General features: G+C 43.0%; 1 protein-coding gene across 4 annotated transcripts in view; it reads left to right on the top strand.

The window, feature by feature from the left end:
- cdk14 (cyclin dependent kinase 14) overlaps positions 1 to 19,884 on the top strand; it is a 216,951-nt gene that overhangs the window by 122,821 nt on the left and 74,246 nt on the right. For all 4 annotated transcript variants that reach the window (XM_084943042.1, XM_084943045.1, XM_084943043.1 and 1 more), the window contains one exon: positions 3,340 to 3,433. In XM_084943042.1, coding sequence (XP_084799168.1) covers positions 3,340 to 3,433 — 94 coding nt within the window. The remainder of the gene's footprint in view (positions 1 to 3,339; positions 3,434 to 19,884) is intronic.

Below are 19,884 nucleotides of genomic sequence, written 5' to 3'. Positions count from 1 at the left end.
GGCGCCGTGTTTCGACATACACATACGTGTAAACGCATGTATGTATTTTTCTTCATTTTTGCTGCTCTTAATTTGTACTGTCCACTTTCTGCTGTGACCAAGAACATTTCCCACCTGTGGGACTAATAAAAGTGTATCTTACCTTATGTAGATATTTATAGCATAAAGGCAGTGTTACACTTTGTACAAAGAGTCAGTTGCATGCCTGCACCACTTGTTCTACATAAAAAACTGTGAAAGGAAATGACTGTACCATATCTTCCACACTATAAGGCGCACTTAAAATCCTTTAATCTTCTCAAAAATCGACAGTGCGCCTTATGTATGAATTCTGGTTGTGCTTACTGACCTCGAACCGATTTTATGTGGCACATGGTGCTCAAAAATCTGTCAAAAATGTTTTGGTACGACTTTGGTAAACTATGAAGCCGCAGCGCTTGATGGATTATCGGAGCATTACGGAGCCTCGCGGAGTAATCTGGGTCCTAAACTCCGTCGGCTCAGGTCCCAAAGTCAAACGAACACTGCAGCATCACTGAGAGTTAAAAACTGTTTAAATTCTTTCAACTTTAATAAAATTATCAACGTTGCTGCTTTACCAGGTGTAACAATTAAGTTTAACATCCAGGCATCCATGAAAACAGGATTTATTAAATTCAACGGAGTTAGAAGTTAGCAGGAAGTTAGCTCGCTAGTTTCCACCTAAGCATGATCTAAGCTGTGTCCCAAAACGTAGGCTGCATTTTTCGGAGGACCCAGCCTTCGCAGTCTACAAAGACCAAGAAGGCCGGAAGTGCGAGGCTGTGAAATGGGACGGTCTAGCCTTCAGATTTGCGTCACCGCTGTGACGGTGGAGTTTAATAAACTCGTCCGTCTGCTCCTTGCTATCTAAAATATAACAGGACACTGGCGTAAATTCTCGATCGTCTCACACTTCTGTTTAATCAGTTTTCTGTTTGACGTTTATTCAGCTGTGTGGAAATCCCGGAGGAACCCACCTGATGGATTATTAAAGTTTTATTTAATCTAATCTAATCTAATAACTTTGATCTCAGCCAAACCGATTTACTCCAGAACAAATAAAACACAGAAAAAAGCCCAACAATTACATTTTTAAGTTATACGAGTGACGTATATATCATGTTTAACGATGAAGCCGGGAGTCCGCTGCTCTCGCCGGGTCGAGTGACCATTGTACCCCCCGGCTTGCTATCGAGCGGGTGGGTAACAGACGTCGCTGAAAACGCTGGCGCACTTTTGCAAATATACGATGTCTTGATAACCAAGCAGATATTTGTAATTTACACAGCTACTTTCTCGCCTGAAAATATGTTAAAAGTTATTTTGTGACCCAGAAAGATTAATTTAAGAGTAATATTAAAACTTAGTAGAGGCCGCCATTGTTGGAAACTGGAATTGGCTGGGCTGCGCTATGAATTCTGGGATATGGTGTGCCACGAAGGACACACCCGAGCCATCCTTCAAATTCGGGGAAATGAAGGACGCATTTGTCGGCCGCATTTGAAGGAGTAGACGAATTGGAACAGCCTTTGTCGCCTGGCTGTGACGTAATCGGCCTTCAAATGCGGCCTCCGAAGGATGCAGCCAACGTTTTGGGACACAGCTATAGCATGTTTTGACTGAGAGACTTCTAAAAAAATTCAAACTTACAGCTCTGCTGTCACTTCCAACATAAATGAAGACAGAAAACTAAACAGCAGTGACGTTTGTAGGGTTACTGAAGTTGGGCTAGCTGGTATATAATGATGTGCTACGTGATCGCTAGCGACACAGCTATGTTAGCATAACATAAACACAGTGAAGCTGCAGGATGAACGCTAACTTTTTTCCACTCGATAAAAGTTAACGTGAAGGTTCCTGATGGTTAGAGACAAATGCAATCGCATAGCAGGATGCTGTAAACGGACCAGACTTCAATCAGGAGAACAACTGAGACAATCCATCCACAATAGAAGGTTAGTGATTGATATACTGCAACAACATGGGAATAGAGCCGCTGGAGAGAATTCAACATTGATGAATCAATGGTACGGAAGTAGAGGAAGCAAGAAGAATGAGTTGAGTAAAGTTTGACTTATCTGACTGTTTTGTTTCGCTTAATGCGCCTTAAAATCTGGTGCACTTTATGGTCGAAAAATACGGTACTGGTCTTCCAGCTCCAGGGTGAAAAATATTACAAACTCCTGATGGCGTGACAGACACAAACCTGATTTAGAAGGCTAAAGGAAACATTATGCAGGTTTACATTGAGAACTGGTAAGAGTGGGCTTCAGTTTCTAATAGTGGGCATTATTTAGCAATGTGCACAAAGCTGATATTGTCACAAAAGGTTTTATGTATATCCTTAAAGAAGGTCCTGATACTCACAGGGCTCAGTGTTGTTGTTCTTGACTTGTATGCATTCATTATTAGCATTTTTGTACCTTGACAGCGTTTCCTCAATAAAACCAATAAATAACGTGATCGAATCACATTTTCCTTAGCAGCCTATTTCCTGTTACCTGTGTGAAGAATGGAGACATCATTTCTAGCTGGAGGGTCAGTAACTTTACCAGAACTTTAGAGCTAATAACCTGTCAGGTCTTTGTTGACAACATCATCCAATTTCAGACAAAATGACAGGAATGAATCAAACTGAGAGGAAGGTATAACTACACAGATGAAAATTGTTTTGTGTTATTTTTTTTTCTTTAAGCTGACCTTTGCCCGTATCACATATGCACCTCAGGCAGCAGAATAGTTCTCTACGCTCCAGCAGAAATACTGGATGCTGAGGTTATAGCTCTGTCATGGAGATGAAGCATTTTCATTCCGTAAAATGGAAGGAATGGAGAAGTTTTTGAGGGATGAATTTCAGGTAATCTCTCACTCTCTCTCCTTGCATTGAGAAGGAGTGTGCACTGAGCCACGAAGCGAATCTGTCAGAAAAATAGCTCTTTGACAAATGAGCATCGACAGCACAGACACACACACACACACTCTCACACACACACGCACCTTGGCCGTTCTCCCTCCATACTGAAGTGGTCTTGATATTTTAAAATTTCCAACCTACATTTACAGTCTAACAGCCCTCTGGAAGAAAAGAAATCAATACAGCCTCAGAATGACTTTCACTTTGAGGCTTGTTGGGGTGATTAAACAGTTAGTGTTTTGCAGACTGTAATTAGATGTGAACAAAGGACGGACCGGTCAAATACAACATTTTCCAATGATGCTTTATTCCAATGTGTTTTTATTTTAGGCGGCACCTGTGAAAGGCTTAAGGACATTGAAAAGAAATACAGGATTTATAATTAGTGTTATTTTCTCCTCCAGGGGAGTGGGCTGCATTTTCATTGAGATGATCCAAGGAGTGGCTGCATTTCCTGGGATGAAGGACATCCAAGACCAGCTGGAGAGGATATTCCTGGTGAGTGACTGCTAAAGTGAATTTGGAATAGCTCTTCTCAGGCCACTGCTACGGTCAGAACCGTGACACGACCATTCTTTGATTTTCATCTACTGTGGATGCACTTTTTTTGCAGTCACTGCATGGATCATAGCCCTGAACATATATAATAAGTTATTATTATTTTGTATGAACTCGTGAGTGAACTAGTTGGTTACTCAATAACTGTAAGCCTGAGTTAGCAAAGTGACCCCAAACAATGATGACTCCTCCACCATGCTTGATAAGCTAGATGGGCTTTGGTGTCTTTTCCCCCTGTATATATGTTGGTGTACGCGTTGCTGAAAGGTTCATTTTTGGACTAAAGGACTGATGTGTGTTATAGAAAGGAAAGTTGCTACGTATGTTTTGTCCATTTAAGTTGATTTGAGGGTCCTCAGCTGTGTTAGTGACAGATGGGGTTCTTGGGTTCTAAGAATCTCTTTTTTTGTACCAAACATTATCACATTATTAACAATAATCTAAAAATCTAGGAATGAATCCTTTTGTTTCCAAGGGTGAGATGCCGAATTTGTGAAATTCACTAATAGTAAAGGAATAATCATCTGTGGTCTAAAAAGGAATCAAAATGCACGGGCTTTCACTGCAGTTTATTATAAACTGAGGAATACTGAGCCTGGGAGCAGGACAAGAAACAGCTTCTGACAAACATGAATGACCGGAGCTGTGGCCTCACGGGACAGAAACAGTGTGCTTCTGTCCTTTTCAGCACTTTCTCCGTCGTTACACTTATTCAGACAAACTGTGTAATCTATGTATACAAAGTGACAACACACACATGCATGGCTGAAAGTAAACAGTCTGTCAGGTCTCCAGTATCATACATGAATATCATACATGGTGCAGTGCTGCTGTAGTTGCAGTAGCCTTAACAGACCATGCAGCCCTGTGTCAACAGACCCTCACATTTAGAAAATGTTGGCGTCTTCTTTTCAGATTCTGCTTCATGCTGACATGATTACATTGTTCCTGTAGAGCCACAGTCATGCTAGTGCTCTCTTATTCTAGTGCATGTCAGAGGCGCTCTGCTGGGTCCAGATCTGGTGACAGAGGAGACAGTGAGAGCAGATAACTTTTGCTTTGTGATACGATGTGTTATCCTGCTGAAAGGCAGCATTAAAAGATGCTAAACCACGTCCACAGACAGCGACACACAGTCCGTAGTGTTGCTCACACCTTGGTTTCTGCTATTAATGGCCCACCAGTGTGCCAAGCAAACATTTCCCACACCATTACACCGCCAGGAGAGGCTTGGACTGTTGACACAAGACACGTTGGCCCCTTGGATTCATGCTTTTGGCACCAAATTGTGAGTCTACCATCTGCTGCTTCAGCAGAAATGTAGACTCATCAGACCAAACTACACCTTTCATTTGGTAGTGGCAAGTCTGTGCCCACTGTAGCGTCACATTTCTGTTACTGGCAATACGTAGCCTGTATCTGCAAGCATTTTCACGCCATGATTAGCTAACTGCATGAATAAATGGACCATTCTTTGCTTTTTAAACACTGAGTACTGGTTTAAAGTTACAGTAATACTGAAAAATTGTCTCATAGAACTTTGCATGACCCACAGTGCTGACCAGGTGTGTCCATCTATGGCTAGGGTGCATCTTAAACTGGACTTCCTCCAGCTGGATAGCACACGGGAAAGACGCAGGGAAAGCGAGTTAACGATAAAAACGATTAAAAAAATAACAATATTAAAAAAAAGATAAAAACCCTGAAAACCATCAATTTCACACCCGGGCCTCAACTCTTGTGGCCCAGTACCAAACGACCGGGCTGCAAGAGTTGCATCTACCAGCGCTGATGCTGATGTGGACGCAGTTCTGCCTGCCTACATTTTGAGAACAGATTTGTGTATATGTAATATTTCCAGCCAACACACTCCCGAGGCGTAATATTTTACACTAGGTGACAAATCGTCAACATGTCATGCTTCCGGGCGCCCAACACGTTCCTAAATGACGAGATCGGAAAAATGAGGAAACATGAGAACTGTTTGGAATCAATCCACACATGTTCATTCACTTTCCTCAAATGTTTTTGGAAAACACTGTTTCACGTCATTAAAGTGCTGGTTAAGGTTAGGGATAAGGTTATGGTTAGGCCTGGAATACATGGCTGGAACGTGTTTTACTGCGGGACCGTCATTCTGAAGTAAAGTAAATAAAAATGTATTTATATAGCACAAGTGCTTCACAATAAAACCAAGAATACAAATAAAATAATATGAAACAGTGAAAAATATGATTAAAAGTTCATTTGTATAAAAATGTCTTCAGCTGCTTTTTAAAGCAGTCAATGGAGTAAAGACAACAGCAGGGAGTTCCACAGCCTAGGGGCCTGAAAAGCCCGATCCCCACGTGGGACCAACAGTAACCTCTGACCTGACGACCTAAGTGCTCGGGATGAAGCATGAGGTTTCAACAGGTCAGAGATATACTGGGGAGCTTCACCGTGCAGAGCTCTAAAAGTTACAACTAAAATTTTAAAATGAACCCTAAAATTTACTGGCAACCAATGAAGAGAAGCCACAACTGGAGTAATGTGTGACCTCTTGTTTGTGCCAGTGTATTTGTGCTACTGTATTTCACCCATAACCCGGCGCGTAGCTTAAGAATGCCAAAGGTCGCCTTTCACGTTCCTCAGGAACGCCGCAGGACGTGACAAACCGTCAGGATGTTACGCCTCAGGAGTGAGAACGGGCTGTTCCAGCAGTAGCGTCCACGGGAAGACAATCATGGCAGACAGACTCTTATGGCTGGCTCTTCCATAGCCACTGATTTCAGTGGTGCCATGTTCCAGTTGCATTCAGTCACATGAGTGAGACAATATGAGACAATGATTGACAACCATGGTTGTCAATATGAACCTTGCTTTGTAAACGTCCTATATGATGTTTGACACATATATAATCATACAGCTGTAAGTAATTACATCTATGATTATCTATCAATTGGATGGCTGGCATAAATATTTTAAAGTGATGTGAAGTCTCATGAACCCTTTAATCTGGTGATCCCTCCATATAATTTCATCCCCAGTCTCTTAATTGAAGCAGAGTGTAGCAGGGCAGACATAATGGATTTATATTCATAGGCTGAAAGGGCCTGAATAATTAATGTATAAAATGATTGAGATGAGAGTATGGAATAGATTTAACCGGGAAAGGCTAAAGATGCACATCTGAGAACAAATGGATTTGGGATGAAGGGATGAGGAAAGGTGAACAAAGCCCTGCAGGCAGGGGGGTTTCTTAAAACGCAAACAGAAGAGCAAGATGAAGAAAAACACGTCTTATTGATTGTCTTTTATGCTAGAAGGGATAAGTGGGGCTTCTGTAAGAGGTGCCGGCCCTCAGTGATCCCCGCTCATCTCTCAGACACAAAGAGGCCCAACAGTGGGATCGCTGCTGGCCACACTGATGATGAGGCTCAGCTGCCCGTTGCTTCCCTACAGAGACTTTCCACTCTGGTCATTCTTTGTTTCCTTTAGTTTCTGCCACCATCATGGAAATCCACCAAGTAACTGAATATATGTGAGCAGACATGGTTGCATGTGTACATAAAAAGAGGAACATTTCTGCTGAGATAAACCCAAAACACGAGCTATCCAGTAAAAAGGTCACCTGTAACAGCACAGGTGGTAGTTCTATGGCTCAGGGAGTTCACTGTCATCTGAAAGTGTACCTGCTGTTCTGTCCAGTAGCACCGAGCCTTAAAAGCTGTGGGACAGCAGTAATTGAAAGAATGGAGAGAGAGAGAGAAAGTTTATCAGTTCTTCTCTGTAGATCTTTGTCTGTCCTCGAGGACAGAGTCCCACGTCCTGGTTAGAGTGTTATGTGCAAACGATGCGATACACAGCACAGATGGGGCGATCATGTGATTATCATTTAGTAAAAAATGACTTCAAACATTATGGTCCATCAAATCAAAAGCAGAGGACAAATCAAGCAAAATTAACACCACAGGGCGCCCTGAGTCAGCAATTGAGAGAAGATCATTAAAGACTCTCAGTAATGCAGTTTCCGTGCTATGGCGTGGCTTAAACCCCGACTGAAATTTTTCCCCGATATTATTTGCATCCAAATAAGTTTGAAGTTGGGAATGAACAATCTTCTCTAGGATTTTAGACAGAGACGGGAGTTTGGAAATAGGTCTAAAGTTGGCGAGGTCATTCTGATCAAGGGAGCTCTTTTTGAGTATAGGTTGCACTACAGCGTGTTTAAAAGCAGCCGGAACACAACCCGATAACAGTGACAGGTTAATTAATGATAAAACACAGGGCCCAATAATGTTAAACCCATCTTTAATAATGCGAGATGGAAGGATGTCATGAGCAGCGTTTGAGTTTTTTAGGTGATCAGTTATACCCTTAAGAGTAGGGAGCGAAACTGGATGAAACTGATTGAGGTTAGTAGAGCATCGTAATGCTGGGGCCTGAGTCATCACAGGGGGGTGTGAGACTCTTAGAGATAAGATTCTGCCTGTAAAATGAGTTAAAAACTTTCCACAAAGGGCTAAGGAAGCCAATCTAGGCGTTTCAGGACAAGGATTGATCAATGAGTTAAAAGTCTTAAATAAAATACGTGGGTTGTGACTATTATCCACAATGACATCCGACAGAAAAGCCGCTTTAGCCAACTTAGCAGATTTCTGAAATTCCAGGCGGGTCCTGCAAAGGATATCAAAAGACACCTGGAGCCTATCTTTTTTCCACCGTCTCTCAGCTTGGCGGCAAACGCGTCGTAAAGCGTGTGAAGAGTCATTTAGCCACGACTGAGAGCAGCTTCTAGGCTGTTTTACTTTCATAGGGGCCACAACGTCCAGTAAAGAGGAGCAGGTAGAGAGAAAGGAGTTAGCAAAATCATCAACTGAAGAGGGTGTAGAACGATCAAAGTCAGGGAGAACAGATTTAGAGAAAGCAGCCGAAAATTCAGCCACAGTCCCAGGATTGATTAAGCGCACAAGACGTCGAGGACCCTCAAAGTTCTGGTCCAATTTGCATAACTCAGCATCAAAGATGACTGGGAAATGATCGGAGATTCCAATGTTACTGATGTCCCTGATACAAATGTCCAGTCCATAAGAAAAAATCAAATCAAGGGTATGTCCTTTAAGGTGGGTAGGTGCATTAACCCACTGGATAAGATTAAGAGAGTCAACTAAGGCTAGAAAATCCTTGGCAAACACATCATCTTTACAACAAATGTGAATGTTAAAATCGCCAGTGATAAGAACACGATCATAATTTAGGTAAAGAGATGCTAAAAAGTCACCAAAGTCATTAATGAAAGTCTTGTTATATTTCGGGGGACGGTAAATCACAACACAGAGTCAAGGGGGGACCGGCAAGTTCCAGCAGCTGAGCTTCAAAGCTAGGGAACATAGGGGAAGGCAGGTGCCGTACTCAGAATTTATTCCTAAAGACCACTGCCAATCCTCCACCCCTGCCCGAAGGTCTCGGTGAGCTAAAAAAGGCACAACTCGGAGGAAGGAGGTCTGAGAAAGGGAAAGACTCACCGGGTCGAATCCAAGTTTCCGTCATGAATAGTAAATCCAGTCCTGTAGCAGTAAAAAAAATCGCTCACAATAAAAGTCTTATTAGTCAGCAACCTAACATTTAATAGCGCCATCCGAGTCGAAGACGCCGAGTCGCAGTTGGAAGCACGTCTCGGGCGGCATAGGTTGCCATAGCACACGCCGCCTTTAGGAGGCTTAATCCAACATCGAGCCGGGGCCTGCAGCTCAGCATGGCGAATCCATCGATGCCTAAACAATCTAAAGGTAAAGTGCTCCCAGAAAGTCGGGGGAAGGCGGAGAGCATCCACATCGACGTCGAAGCCAGCCACATACCGTGCCTTTAGATAAGCCTTAATGCGAACACGGACACCACTCCGTTTACCCCTTTTCCTGTAGCGTCTCCTGTGCGGAGGAAGCGGAGATCGGCGGCAGTGTTGGGGAGTAACGGAATACATGTACCGCCGTTACGTATTTAAAATACAAAATATGAGTAACTGTATTCCGTTACAGTTACCATTTAAAAAGGTGGTATTTAGAATACAGTTACTTTGTTGAAATAAATGGATTACATGGATACTTTCCTGTTTCATATTGTCGCGGGTCAGGACTGTTTGGGTTTTTTTTGACAGCTACGTTCTGTTGTTCCAGGCGCCAGCGTTACGGTTGCCATGGTTACAGGGCGACGCTCTCTCTCTCTCTCTGCGACTGCGTGTTTCCTGGGTGAGAGAGCGCCTTTTTGTTGTTGTTGTTGTTGTTGTTGTTGTTGTGCTAAACTAACAGGCAGAATGATACAGGCATAGCTCTTAAGAATGTAGCATCATGGGCAGTGTAGTCCGTGTTGCAGGGAGAATGGACTGCCATACCCGTGATGTGTTATGTGTGAGCAAGAGGAGGGAGAAAAAGGAAAAGTACAGCAGTCACGGAGCAGAAACGAGAGCTGGAAGCATGTAAATATAATAATAACCACTGCAGCCAAGAAGAGAGCCTGACGAGCCCAGTTGTAAGTAAGCTATTAAGACTCGACTGTACGCTGTGTTCGTGTTTTCCTCTGAAACAATAAGTTCCGTTGGAGCAGCCTTTCAACGCCTCTCTCTGTCTCTCGCTAGCAAAGTTGACCCACACAACAAAGTAAAGCTATTTTTCGGCTACGAGCCGACACGGACCCCACCGCATTAGCCAGAGGTCCCTTTACTACGGTTCGGAGCCGCGGACCTTCAGTAATAGTAATAAATCACACAGCAATAGTTCAGTCACGTAGTTGTAAAAAGCATGATAATATATTAAGTAATCCAAAGTATTCAGAATACGTTACTGTCATTGAGTAACGTAATGGAATACGTTACAGAACACATTTTGGGGCATGTATTCTGTAATCTGTAGTGGAATACATTTGAAAAGTAACCTTCCCAACACTGATCGGCGGTACGTTCCTGAGAGGTGATCCGTCCACGGCAGAGTGGCATCTCCTAAATTCCACCACGGCTCCGATCCATGGAAGTATGACCCGTAAGTATAGGGTGGCCGGAGACTTAAGAGTAAGTCGGTCATAAGTTAGCAATGCAGAGCCACCTGAATAGCATATTAGCAGAAAGGTAAGAAGCAGCAGAGAGCAGTGGAGACGGCCTGCCGAACACACTGGCGCCATCTTCCTGTCCAAATCCAGTGTGTTTCCCCTTTCAGTATCATAGTAATGGACAAAAGGTCAGGGCCACAAGCTCTATAGTCATATAAAAGCCATTTCAACCACGTAGTATGACAACAAGCACATAGATATTTAAACAGGAGGTCCTATAAAACAAGCCTGAACATCTTTTGTTTTATTTAAACAAACCTTCATTTGAAATGCAAAGCGAATATATTTCACTGGCTAGAGAGTGCTCGCCATTTCTTATCCAAATCACATTTGCTATTTTGGATTCATGTGTATTCAACTGTCAGCAGGCGGTAAAAGACAGGTGAATATGAAAATATGCAGGTATGCGGCTTGGCGAGGCAGTATGTGGATCACAGCATTAGCTCACCTGTCAGAGTCAGCATTGACATTTCCATCCATCCTGCTGGCTCTGCTCTGCGTTCGCTGCCAGCCTGTCAGACAGGTCAGAGTTTCACGCACAGCCTCAGAGACTCATGTGAAGGGCACCCTCAATGAATTATGCGGAGTCAGAAGCATCTTAAAGGCCATGTTGTTTGAAGACAGGCAGAAGAAAGGTCAGCTTCCATCACTGTTTGAGAGGCACCCTGCCAGGAGTGGAGTCGGCACACTGAATGCAACGTGATGTCACGGGTTGACCTGGGGTTTTTCTCCTTAACCAACCCATCAGCGGGTTAGTTGCTTCTGAGTGGGAAAGCAAAAGTTTAGTGATGTGTGCTGCTGTTATTTTAGGATCTTTGAGTTTGAGCTAAACTTCGTCAACATTTGTTAAAGAAGAAGGCAGATTATTTATAACGTAGATGGAGTAGATTTGTATTTCACTAAAGAAGGAAAAATATTTCCCTTGATAATGTGACAGATCAGTAAGCTTGCTTTTCACTCACCAAATGTGCTGAGGTCTGAACTGTAGCATTAATCTGGGGTTAAGGAACACAAGTAGTAAGACTAAAAAGAGCCAAATTTGGTTTTGCTTTAGATGGAAAGATGGATAACAGGAATGACTTGACTTGGCTGGAATGGGGTTCTATGGTAATTTTCAACGTCAGTGGCTTTGGGGTATGTTTAGGCATGGAAATGACTTATGTTAAAAGCTCTTTTTCCATTCCAACAAAGTGATGCTCATATGATTGATTCTCATAAGCGTATAACTAATCTATTAAAAATACATATGAGTAGTTTGGGTTTGTGGACGCTGCCATGATCCCCACCATATTTGAAAACATTGGTTGGGAAAGAGATCTCCTTTCTGACTAATGGGATTTGTGGTCCGTCTCCAGCCAGCCATGCAGAATGCCAACGGCAGAGGAGAAGAGAATTTGAAGGCATTTGCATGGCATGGAGGGACGTTTAAATTCATGTCTGCACAGACTCAGACTCCACATATGAAGCCTTATACCTATGTTTTTTTCATCTGAGAAGGGGTCCCCTTCACCAAAGAAACAAATATGCAAATGAAAGAGACGACAGTGTCTTAATAAAATGTCTTCATCTCAAGCTTCATCTCCTGAACTGAGGTCAGGGCTCAACACATGAAAACTTACGCTTTGTCTCTCTAAAACGTGAAATGGACACGTATGCAGAAACTGCATTACTGCATTCAGAAATGACATCACCAGCAGGGGGAGATAGTAGATTTAATAGTATAGTATATTTAATTTGAGCAATTAAGAAATCTCCCTCTGCTGTTACTGCAGATTAGGGCAACAACTTCTGCATGCACGTCCTTTTCACGCTTTGGAGAGGCAAAGCATGAAATGGACATTGTGTCTATTACAGGCTTTGCTGTGATATGAGAAGTGACCTTCTTTGTCTCACTGACTCATATTGGACTCTTTCACAAAGCTTTACAGGCTCCTCCAGCGTAAGTAAATGTGTGAGCTTCTCACTGGGCAGCTGAGACTGACAGTCGCTCATAGACAGGGAAAAGCTCCAGGATGGATCTGGATCCAGGCCAGATATTATTAGAAACATGCTACCTTTGGCCGTTATGGGGCACAGTCTAAATTGCATTTTTTTTTATCTCTCTTGGTTGACTATAGCTAGCATTGTGTGAATTGGGAGGGGTAAGAAAACAGAACTCGTTTGACTGCAATCTGCTGACATCTAGCCATGAAAATTTTGCACATAGTAACTTTCATTTTATGAGCAATTTAATCTGATAGGAGTCAGTTGATGGGACGAGTGACGAGAGAAGGGAGCGGGAGATTGGTGCTGCGGCTGCAGTGATGCGGACGCTGTACCGCTCTGTTGTGGTGACGAGAGCTGAGTGTGAAAGCGAAGCTCTCAGTTTACCCATCGAGCTACGTCCCTACCTTCACCTATGGCCACGAGCTGTGGGTAGTGACCGAAAGAACGAGATCGCGGATACAAGCGGCAGAAATGAGCTTCCTCCGAAGGGTGGCTGGCATGTCCCACCAGGAGGAGGCCCCGGGACAGACCCAGGACACGCTGGAGAGAATATATCTCTCGGCTGGCCTGGGAACGCCTTGGTGTTCCCCCGGACAAGCTGGAGGAGGTGGTTGGGGAGAGGGAGGTCTGGGCTTCTCTGCTTAGGCTGCTGCTCTGCGACCCGGCCCCGGATAAGCAGAAGAAGATGGATGGATTAATCTGATAGGCAGGTTAATACATACATTTGGAATGAGTCACATGACTACACCTTTAACACGTCCATTTTCCTTGTCATTCTTGTGATGCATTCAAAGTGCAGGTGTAGAGTTGCAGTTCTTGGGCGTCTACCGAGCCGTACAGAACAGGAGCAGGCATGTTTGTTGTTTTGGGGCTTTTTTATGTGGCAGGTAAATTCAGGAAAAACATGTTAATGTCAGACACAGCGTGGAGAAGGTGATGATACTAATTCAGGAAATATCTTTTATATTAGCATCATGTTGTCCAGGGTGGAAATCAGTCATATAGTTGAATTAATGTGTCTAAATCTGTAAAGAGCGGTCTATAGCAGGGTAGTAGAACAGCCTGTACTTATGTAAAAATATCTACTGGAACTCACAAAACAAATTACTATAAGACTTATTTCTCAGTAATTCTTCTCCTGACACTGCACCACTACACCCAATCCTCCACCTGCCAAATCCCAGTCTAATCCCTGCCTACAGTCCTGCCCTTAAGTGGTTCACTGATGACCCAGTGGATGTTAAAAGTTAACATCAAAAGTAATCCTGATATGTGCTGTAGTAACATAAAAGCCCACTCGTGATAATTACCCAAATGTTTAAAATGCATCATTAACAGGCACTTTTTTCTCACACTCGAGAGAATCTCAGAAGAGCCGAGTAGATCTTGTCTGAATCTCTCATTTGGCGCCCAACAGGAAACGGCGTGCTTCGCACATATTCCTGCTACTAGAATTCCTCTGGTTCATATGAGCGTGCTGCCTGAGTAGAGTGTGCAGCACATGGAGCACATCTTTCCGTCTGGCTGGAAGGTTAAAGACTTTTTCATTCTCACACACACCTCCATCAGGAAGTGTGTGGAAAAGTTCAGGTGTAGTCGGCTGATCTTAATAATGCATGTGCCATTTGGTGATTTAAGTCCTGTCACGAGCACGGAGGTGTGAGTTACAGCTGCAAATTAGCGGTTATCTTTCACTGTAGATCTTGACCTTCTTTTAGAAATCCTGTTCTTTGATTAAGGGAGTGTTTCTCAAATGTTGTTAGATATACAGGAAGAATTAGTAACTGACAGGCGGCACAGCTAACAGGGAAACTGCCTGCAACAGCGACCCTTTCCTTCGTTACCTCTCGTGCTCGCTGATAACCAAATAGTAATGAGCCTCCCGTGACTGAAGGATTTATTAATAAACCCCAAAATAGCTTTTCTGTGTGTATTTTTTTCTAACCCATATTTTTGTCACGGGCTGATTTCCCTCTAATACCACACCTCCGCAGTGTTATTATCTCTGACAGCATTAAGGCTATGCGGATCCAGTGCTTGTCACCGTTCCTACTGCTCTCTGTGCACGTCGGGCTTAGCGAGGCGGAAACGCACACTTTCATTTATCCAAAGTGCTTGTTTCAGATGCATGCTGCTATCTTTAGTGTTGGAATAACTGTGGTCATGCAGTCTGTGTTTGTCTTTAGGTATTAGCATGACTTTCTCTCTCTATACTGCTGTCTCACACACACACAGACACACACACGCAGAGTGTGTCTGTGTGAGAATTAAAATTGAGGTAGACGAGGCAGAGGCACAGTGGAGCTGGTTAACTAGCTGTCAGGTCATAAAAGATTGCGTCCGCTGGAAGATCTATATGAATATGGACAGGTCTATCTGTAGGAAATAGGCTGTCAGGCAGAGGTAAATGTCTCAGTGCAAAAATGTTTGTGTGTTGCTTCTCAGAAGACACCAATGCGCCTCCTTCCATTAGTGTGAGTGAAACAGCTGTTGTTTCTGGTGAAATATGCCCTCAGACAGCCACGGGTAATATGATAGCTTATGTTTGTGCGTAAGACTCGCTATTTACTGAAATACACTGGCTATGTTTACATGATCATAATAATCTGATTATGGACATTAATCAGAGTGATGCATTGCTGCAATTAAGATGTTTACATGTTGCTTATCAGACTGTTTCATTAATATCCTCTGCTCGGCGTAAAGCCATAAATGCCACCTCCACAACACGGTGACGGTTTCCCTCTAATATAGGGGATATACCCTAAATCTAAACTGTTGTTCGGTTCTTATTAAACTCTGCCCATCCTTTTATTGTCATCTCAACGGAGCTTGTACAAAAGTGTTTCTCAAACGAAGGCTTGCCAATATTAAATAATAAAGAAGTACCAGAGATGAAAGCCCAGGGCTTGATTGTTTCTTTTAAGTATAGGTGCTAGGGTCTTTGAGAGATGCCAGCACCATTTTTATTGGTATCTGGCACCATTAAAATGATTCTAGACTAGCTGTTAGCAGTTAGCAGTAGACATGTGATAGCTTGTACATCTTGTGACGTTTCTGGTCCCCAGAGAATGAATACACGTCCTCTTGATTTTTTTTAAATGCTAACTTTGTTTACCTTAGTCATTCCAACCTGGTGGTCAGCGTTATTTTACTGCAGCCAACCGCTGCAGTAAAATAAAACTTGCTGTAGATGCATTTGGAGGTACTAGCGATGAATTCTCTACTGAAGGCAGAGATTTAAGACATTGCAGCAGTTCCAAACGTGCGGCGGCAGGAAGGGACAGGTGCAGACACACTCTCTGAGGCATTACCATGAAAGGTTAGCATTTAGAAATGCTCATAAGGATCCAACAGTGATGTTTGACGTGTCACTGTCACTATATCGAGTCCAAATTTAACTGAACATCCTCAGTTAATTCTTTGATGATGAGTTTGTGAGCTAACATGCTAGTTTTAAGTCTTATTTAATACAACACCTTATTCATTTTGTAAGTTACTGTTGCCATTAGTATCCAGCAATCCGGTCTTTTAAGCCTGACGTCATTAGCCAAACTCCGCTTCAAACAAACACTGTGGCATCACTGAGAGTAAAAAACTGTCTAAATTCTTTCATCTTTAATAAAATGATCAGCGTTGCTGCTTTACCAGGTGTAACAATTAAGTTTAACATCCAGGCATCCATGAAAACAGGATTTATTACATTTAACAGAGAAGTTAGCAGGAAGTTAGCTCGCTAGTTTCCATCTAAACAGGATACAGTGGTCCCTCGCTATATAGCGGTTCACTTTTCGCGGCCTCGCTGTTTCGTGTCTCCTGTACAGTACAGAATGCGTTCAGCTTGTCAGATTTACATAAATCTTCGCTAGCAGAAGATAACAAACACAACAGTGTCGACGTCAAAGGATTGTAAGGCGCATTAACCGAAACAAAAGAGCGTTGGGTCTGTGTTTCCACAAGCCCCGCTAGCTTAGAGACTTATTCATCATGAAGAAAACAAGACAGTCAGCGACCGATCGATTTACTTGCAAGGGAGGCCTCGTCGGTATCTCACGAACGCACTTCGAACCCTACCACAAAATGACCCCAAATCCGGCCTCCGCTTGCTGCCTTTTATTGGGAAAACAGTTCACACAAGTCACATCACAGCAAAAGCACCTCCCACCGTAAAACCCCCCAATGGTTCTAAGACAAGGCACTATGTGTGTGTATGTGTAAGCACCTGTATGCATGTGTGTGTCATGTGAGAATGTGTGTGTGTGTGTCTGTATGCATGACTTCCTGCTCACCAAAAGGATCATAAAAGCAGGAAGCTTACAACACAAGAAACAGATCTTTCAGATAGGATGTATCTGTTTAAACAAGAGAGAAAAGTGTGAAAATGTTCATTCCTGTCTGAGAAAAGTGTAGAAAGTGTGTACAGCCTTAAAACATCTATAATAATCGTAAAAAAAATAAAGTTCCCCTATCACGGGTTATTTTTAGAACAACGCAATAAACGAGGGAACACTGTATAGCATGTTCTGACTGAGAGAGTTCCTGGAAAAATTCAAACGTACAGCTCTGCTGTCACTTCCAACATAAATGAAGACAGAAACTAAACAGCAGTGACGTTTGTAGGGTTACTGAAGTTGGGCTAGCTGCTATATAATGATGTGCTACGTGATCGCTAGCGACACAGCTATGTTAGCATAACATTAGCACAGTGAACCTGCTCGATGAACGCTAACTTTTCTTCCACTCGATAAAAGTTAACGTGAAGGTTCCTGATGGTTAGAGACAAATGCAATCGCATGGCAGGATGCTGTAAACGGACCAGACTTCAGTCAGGAGAACAACTGAGATTATTCATCCACAATAGAAGGTTAGTTATTAATATACTGCTGCATGGGCTGTAGTTACATCATAAGGGTTTAAAAACTGGGCTTTAAAATGAACAGTGGTGATAAAAACCGAGAGAGGCTGACAGTGATCACTGACTGTTTTAGGGGCTTGTTGAGATTAAATAAAACAAGATACAAAACATTAAAACATGTTAAAAACACAACAACCTTTATAAACACAGAGTAGTTTGGACCTGGAAGCAGGATTGATACGTCGTCACTTAACAATTGGACAAAGCAATGTGACTCCATCACTAGTTTCAAGTCTTCTTAAATACAGCACGATGGTTGTTCTGTAGGTCACTGAGAGTAAAATACAATAGTTAGATTGTGGCTACTTAGTGGTCGACGTGTCCCTTCCATTTTTGCTTGAATTGTATCCTCCCCTCTTCAGTCACTTCCACCTCTCACTGGTCACAGTCAGATTTAAAAAATCCAAGTGGCCAATCAACAAAAAGCCAAATGTCTTTGGCTCATGATTTTGAACATCGCCACAGTGTTGAGTGACATGATTTTGGCTGTATCCATGGTTTATATGCACTCAGGCTTTTTAACTAAGATGTGAACTGTAAGGAACCTTTATAACATCATTGGCAGTCAGTGGAACCCTTTGAACCGTTTGAACATGGTTCCACACAGAACAGCTGTGAAGGAGTTCATTACAGCAGTGCAAAGGCACCGCATGGTGTTCAGAGGACTGTTTATTTTGAGTGTGTTCCTGCTATGAAGTGTAAGCCGGTGCACATGTGAGCTGATCTACTCTCAGGAGAGAGCGGGAGGCTGCTGGGGAGATAAATAATGCCATTTCACCACCAGCCGCTGCGCCTGTGACATGAGCATCCATCTGCTGAAACCCAGACAGGATAGCCAGGGCTTACTGAACACATTCCACCCCGGCGCAGTGGGAGACAGCTGATCCACTTGGCTCTGGTTCTGATCCATTTGACCCCTGCCTGGAGGTGACCCCAATCTGCTTGGCCGTGACCAGGGATGGAGAGGAGCCAGGGGTGAGACTTGGGGTTTTGGAGCAGAGGAGAAGATGCAGGCTGGGGTCAACTTTAGGACAATGGCAAAGAGCAAGGAAGGGAAAGTGGAGGAGGTGGGAGCGGGATGAATCCTGGACTGGGGTCAGTGCCGGTGCTTATACGTGGATTAAAGGATTGACCTCCCCCGAATCTCTAGGAACAGGAGGACGCAGGATAAAGTTCCTGTTCCTTGCCATACTTCTTGGTTTGGGTGGTGTCTGTTTTTTTTCATACACGTTTATTTCTAAGCACATTTAAAAATACCACCCATTGGCTAAAAGTACTGTACCATTAGAAGAATAAAACAACTTAAATAAAAGTAATGGGAACTCAGTCTGGTCAGAGAGGTAAGGACCAGAAGGCAAACGGTTTCAGTCTTCCCATCTGATCAGGTTTTTTCCCCATGGGATTTGTGACCATCGACATTCCTTCTAGTCAGAAACACATTTCCAGGTGAATAGAGAGGCAGGATAGGAGCGGTGGAGTTGGGTGGGAGCAGCTTTTAAGGGTAAATGTTATCTTGCATAATACTCAGTTGACGGTTATGGTATCTAAAGATTAACTGTTCACTGCACTGTGTTGTACTGCTGTACTGGAGGAAAAGGAATGAGGTCGAATGGGTTTCTGGATTTTACAGATGTGCTTGTTGTCTGCAGGTGTCAGGGTGGCTGACAGAAGCAGCAGTCAGGCAGGTTCACATTAATGCTAATGACGCGTTTGTGCTCGCTCTCAAACCTGTGACGGGTCTATGCTAGAACACTAGTATGGTGACACTATACTGTATTTTTGGGACTTTGTGACGTTGTAATGAATTCACATCCTTTGGTGGAAGGATCTACAGTAACAACAGCAAAAAGTTAGGTCCAATCTGCTGGGCACGCTGTCGGATCCATTGGGGATGAGAGGCATGATGTGCAGCATGATGGGAGAAATCAACACTTTCAACATGAAAACTTAAACTGGGGATAACAAATAAGAAAACCTTTTAACTTTTTTTATCTTTTTAATGTTATATTATAACCTGTAATTATGCTGCAGATTATAAATCTTATAGTCCACACAAAAACATTACAAACAGTAAATGGAAAATGAGATCGCCTCCACATCATTTTATGATGATATTTTTATCATTGTTTTTGTTGTTTAACCTGAGTAACACTTTATTTAACACTCACAAACTGGACTGTTTCTCGTATGCAGCAATACTGAGGAAGATATGTCATTTACATTTAAATCACCAAATCTGTTTTGTGGAGAGAAAAATGTTTTCCATCGTGTACGTGTGCTGCTCTGTGTGCAGGGCTGTCCAGCACAGCACTGTCACACATAGCATGTCTGACACTAAGAGCAGCAGAAGCAATTGTTTCCCAGTCGGGATGGGCTGGACACACACACACACACACTGTGCTCTGCAGTA

This window comes from Perissodus microlepis, chromosome 11 (assembly GCF_051167445.1).
Source record: "Perissodus microlepis isolate ML-2025 ecotype Zambia chromosome 11, ASM5116744v1, whole genome shotgun sequence".
Lineage (NCBI taxonomy): Eukaryota > Metazoa > Chordata > Actinopteri > Cichliformes > Cichlidae > Perissodus > Perissodus microlepis.
This window is presented reverse-complemented; position numbering and strand designations above follow the sequence as displayed.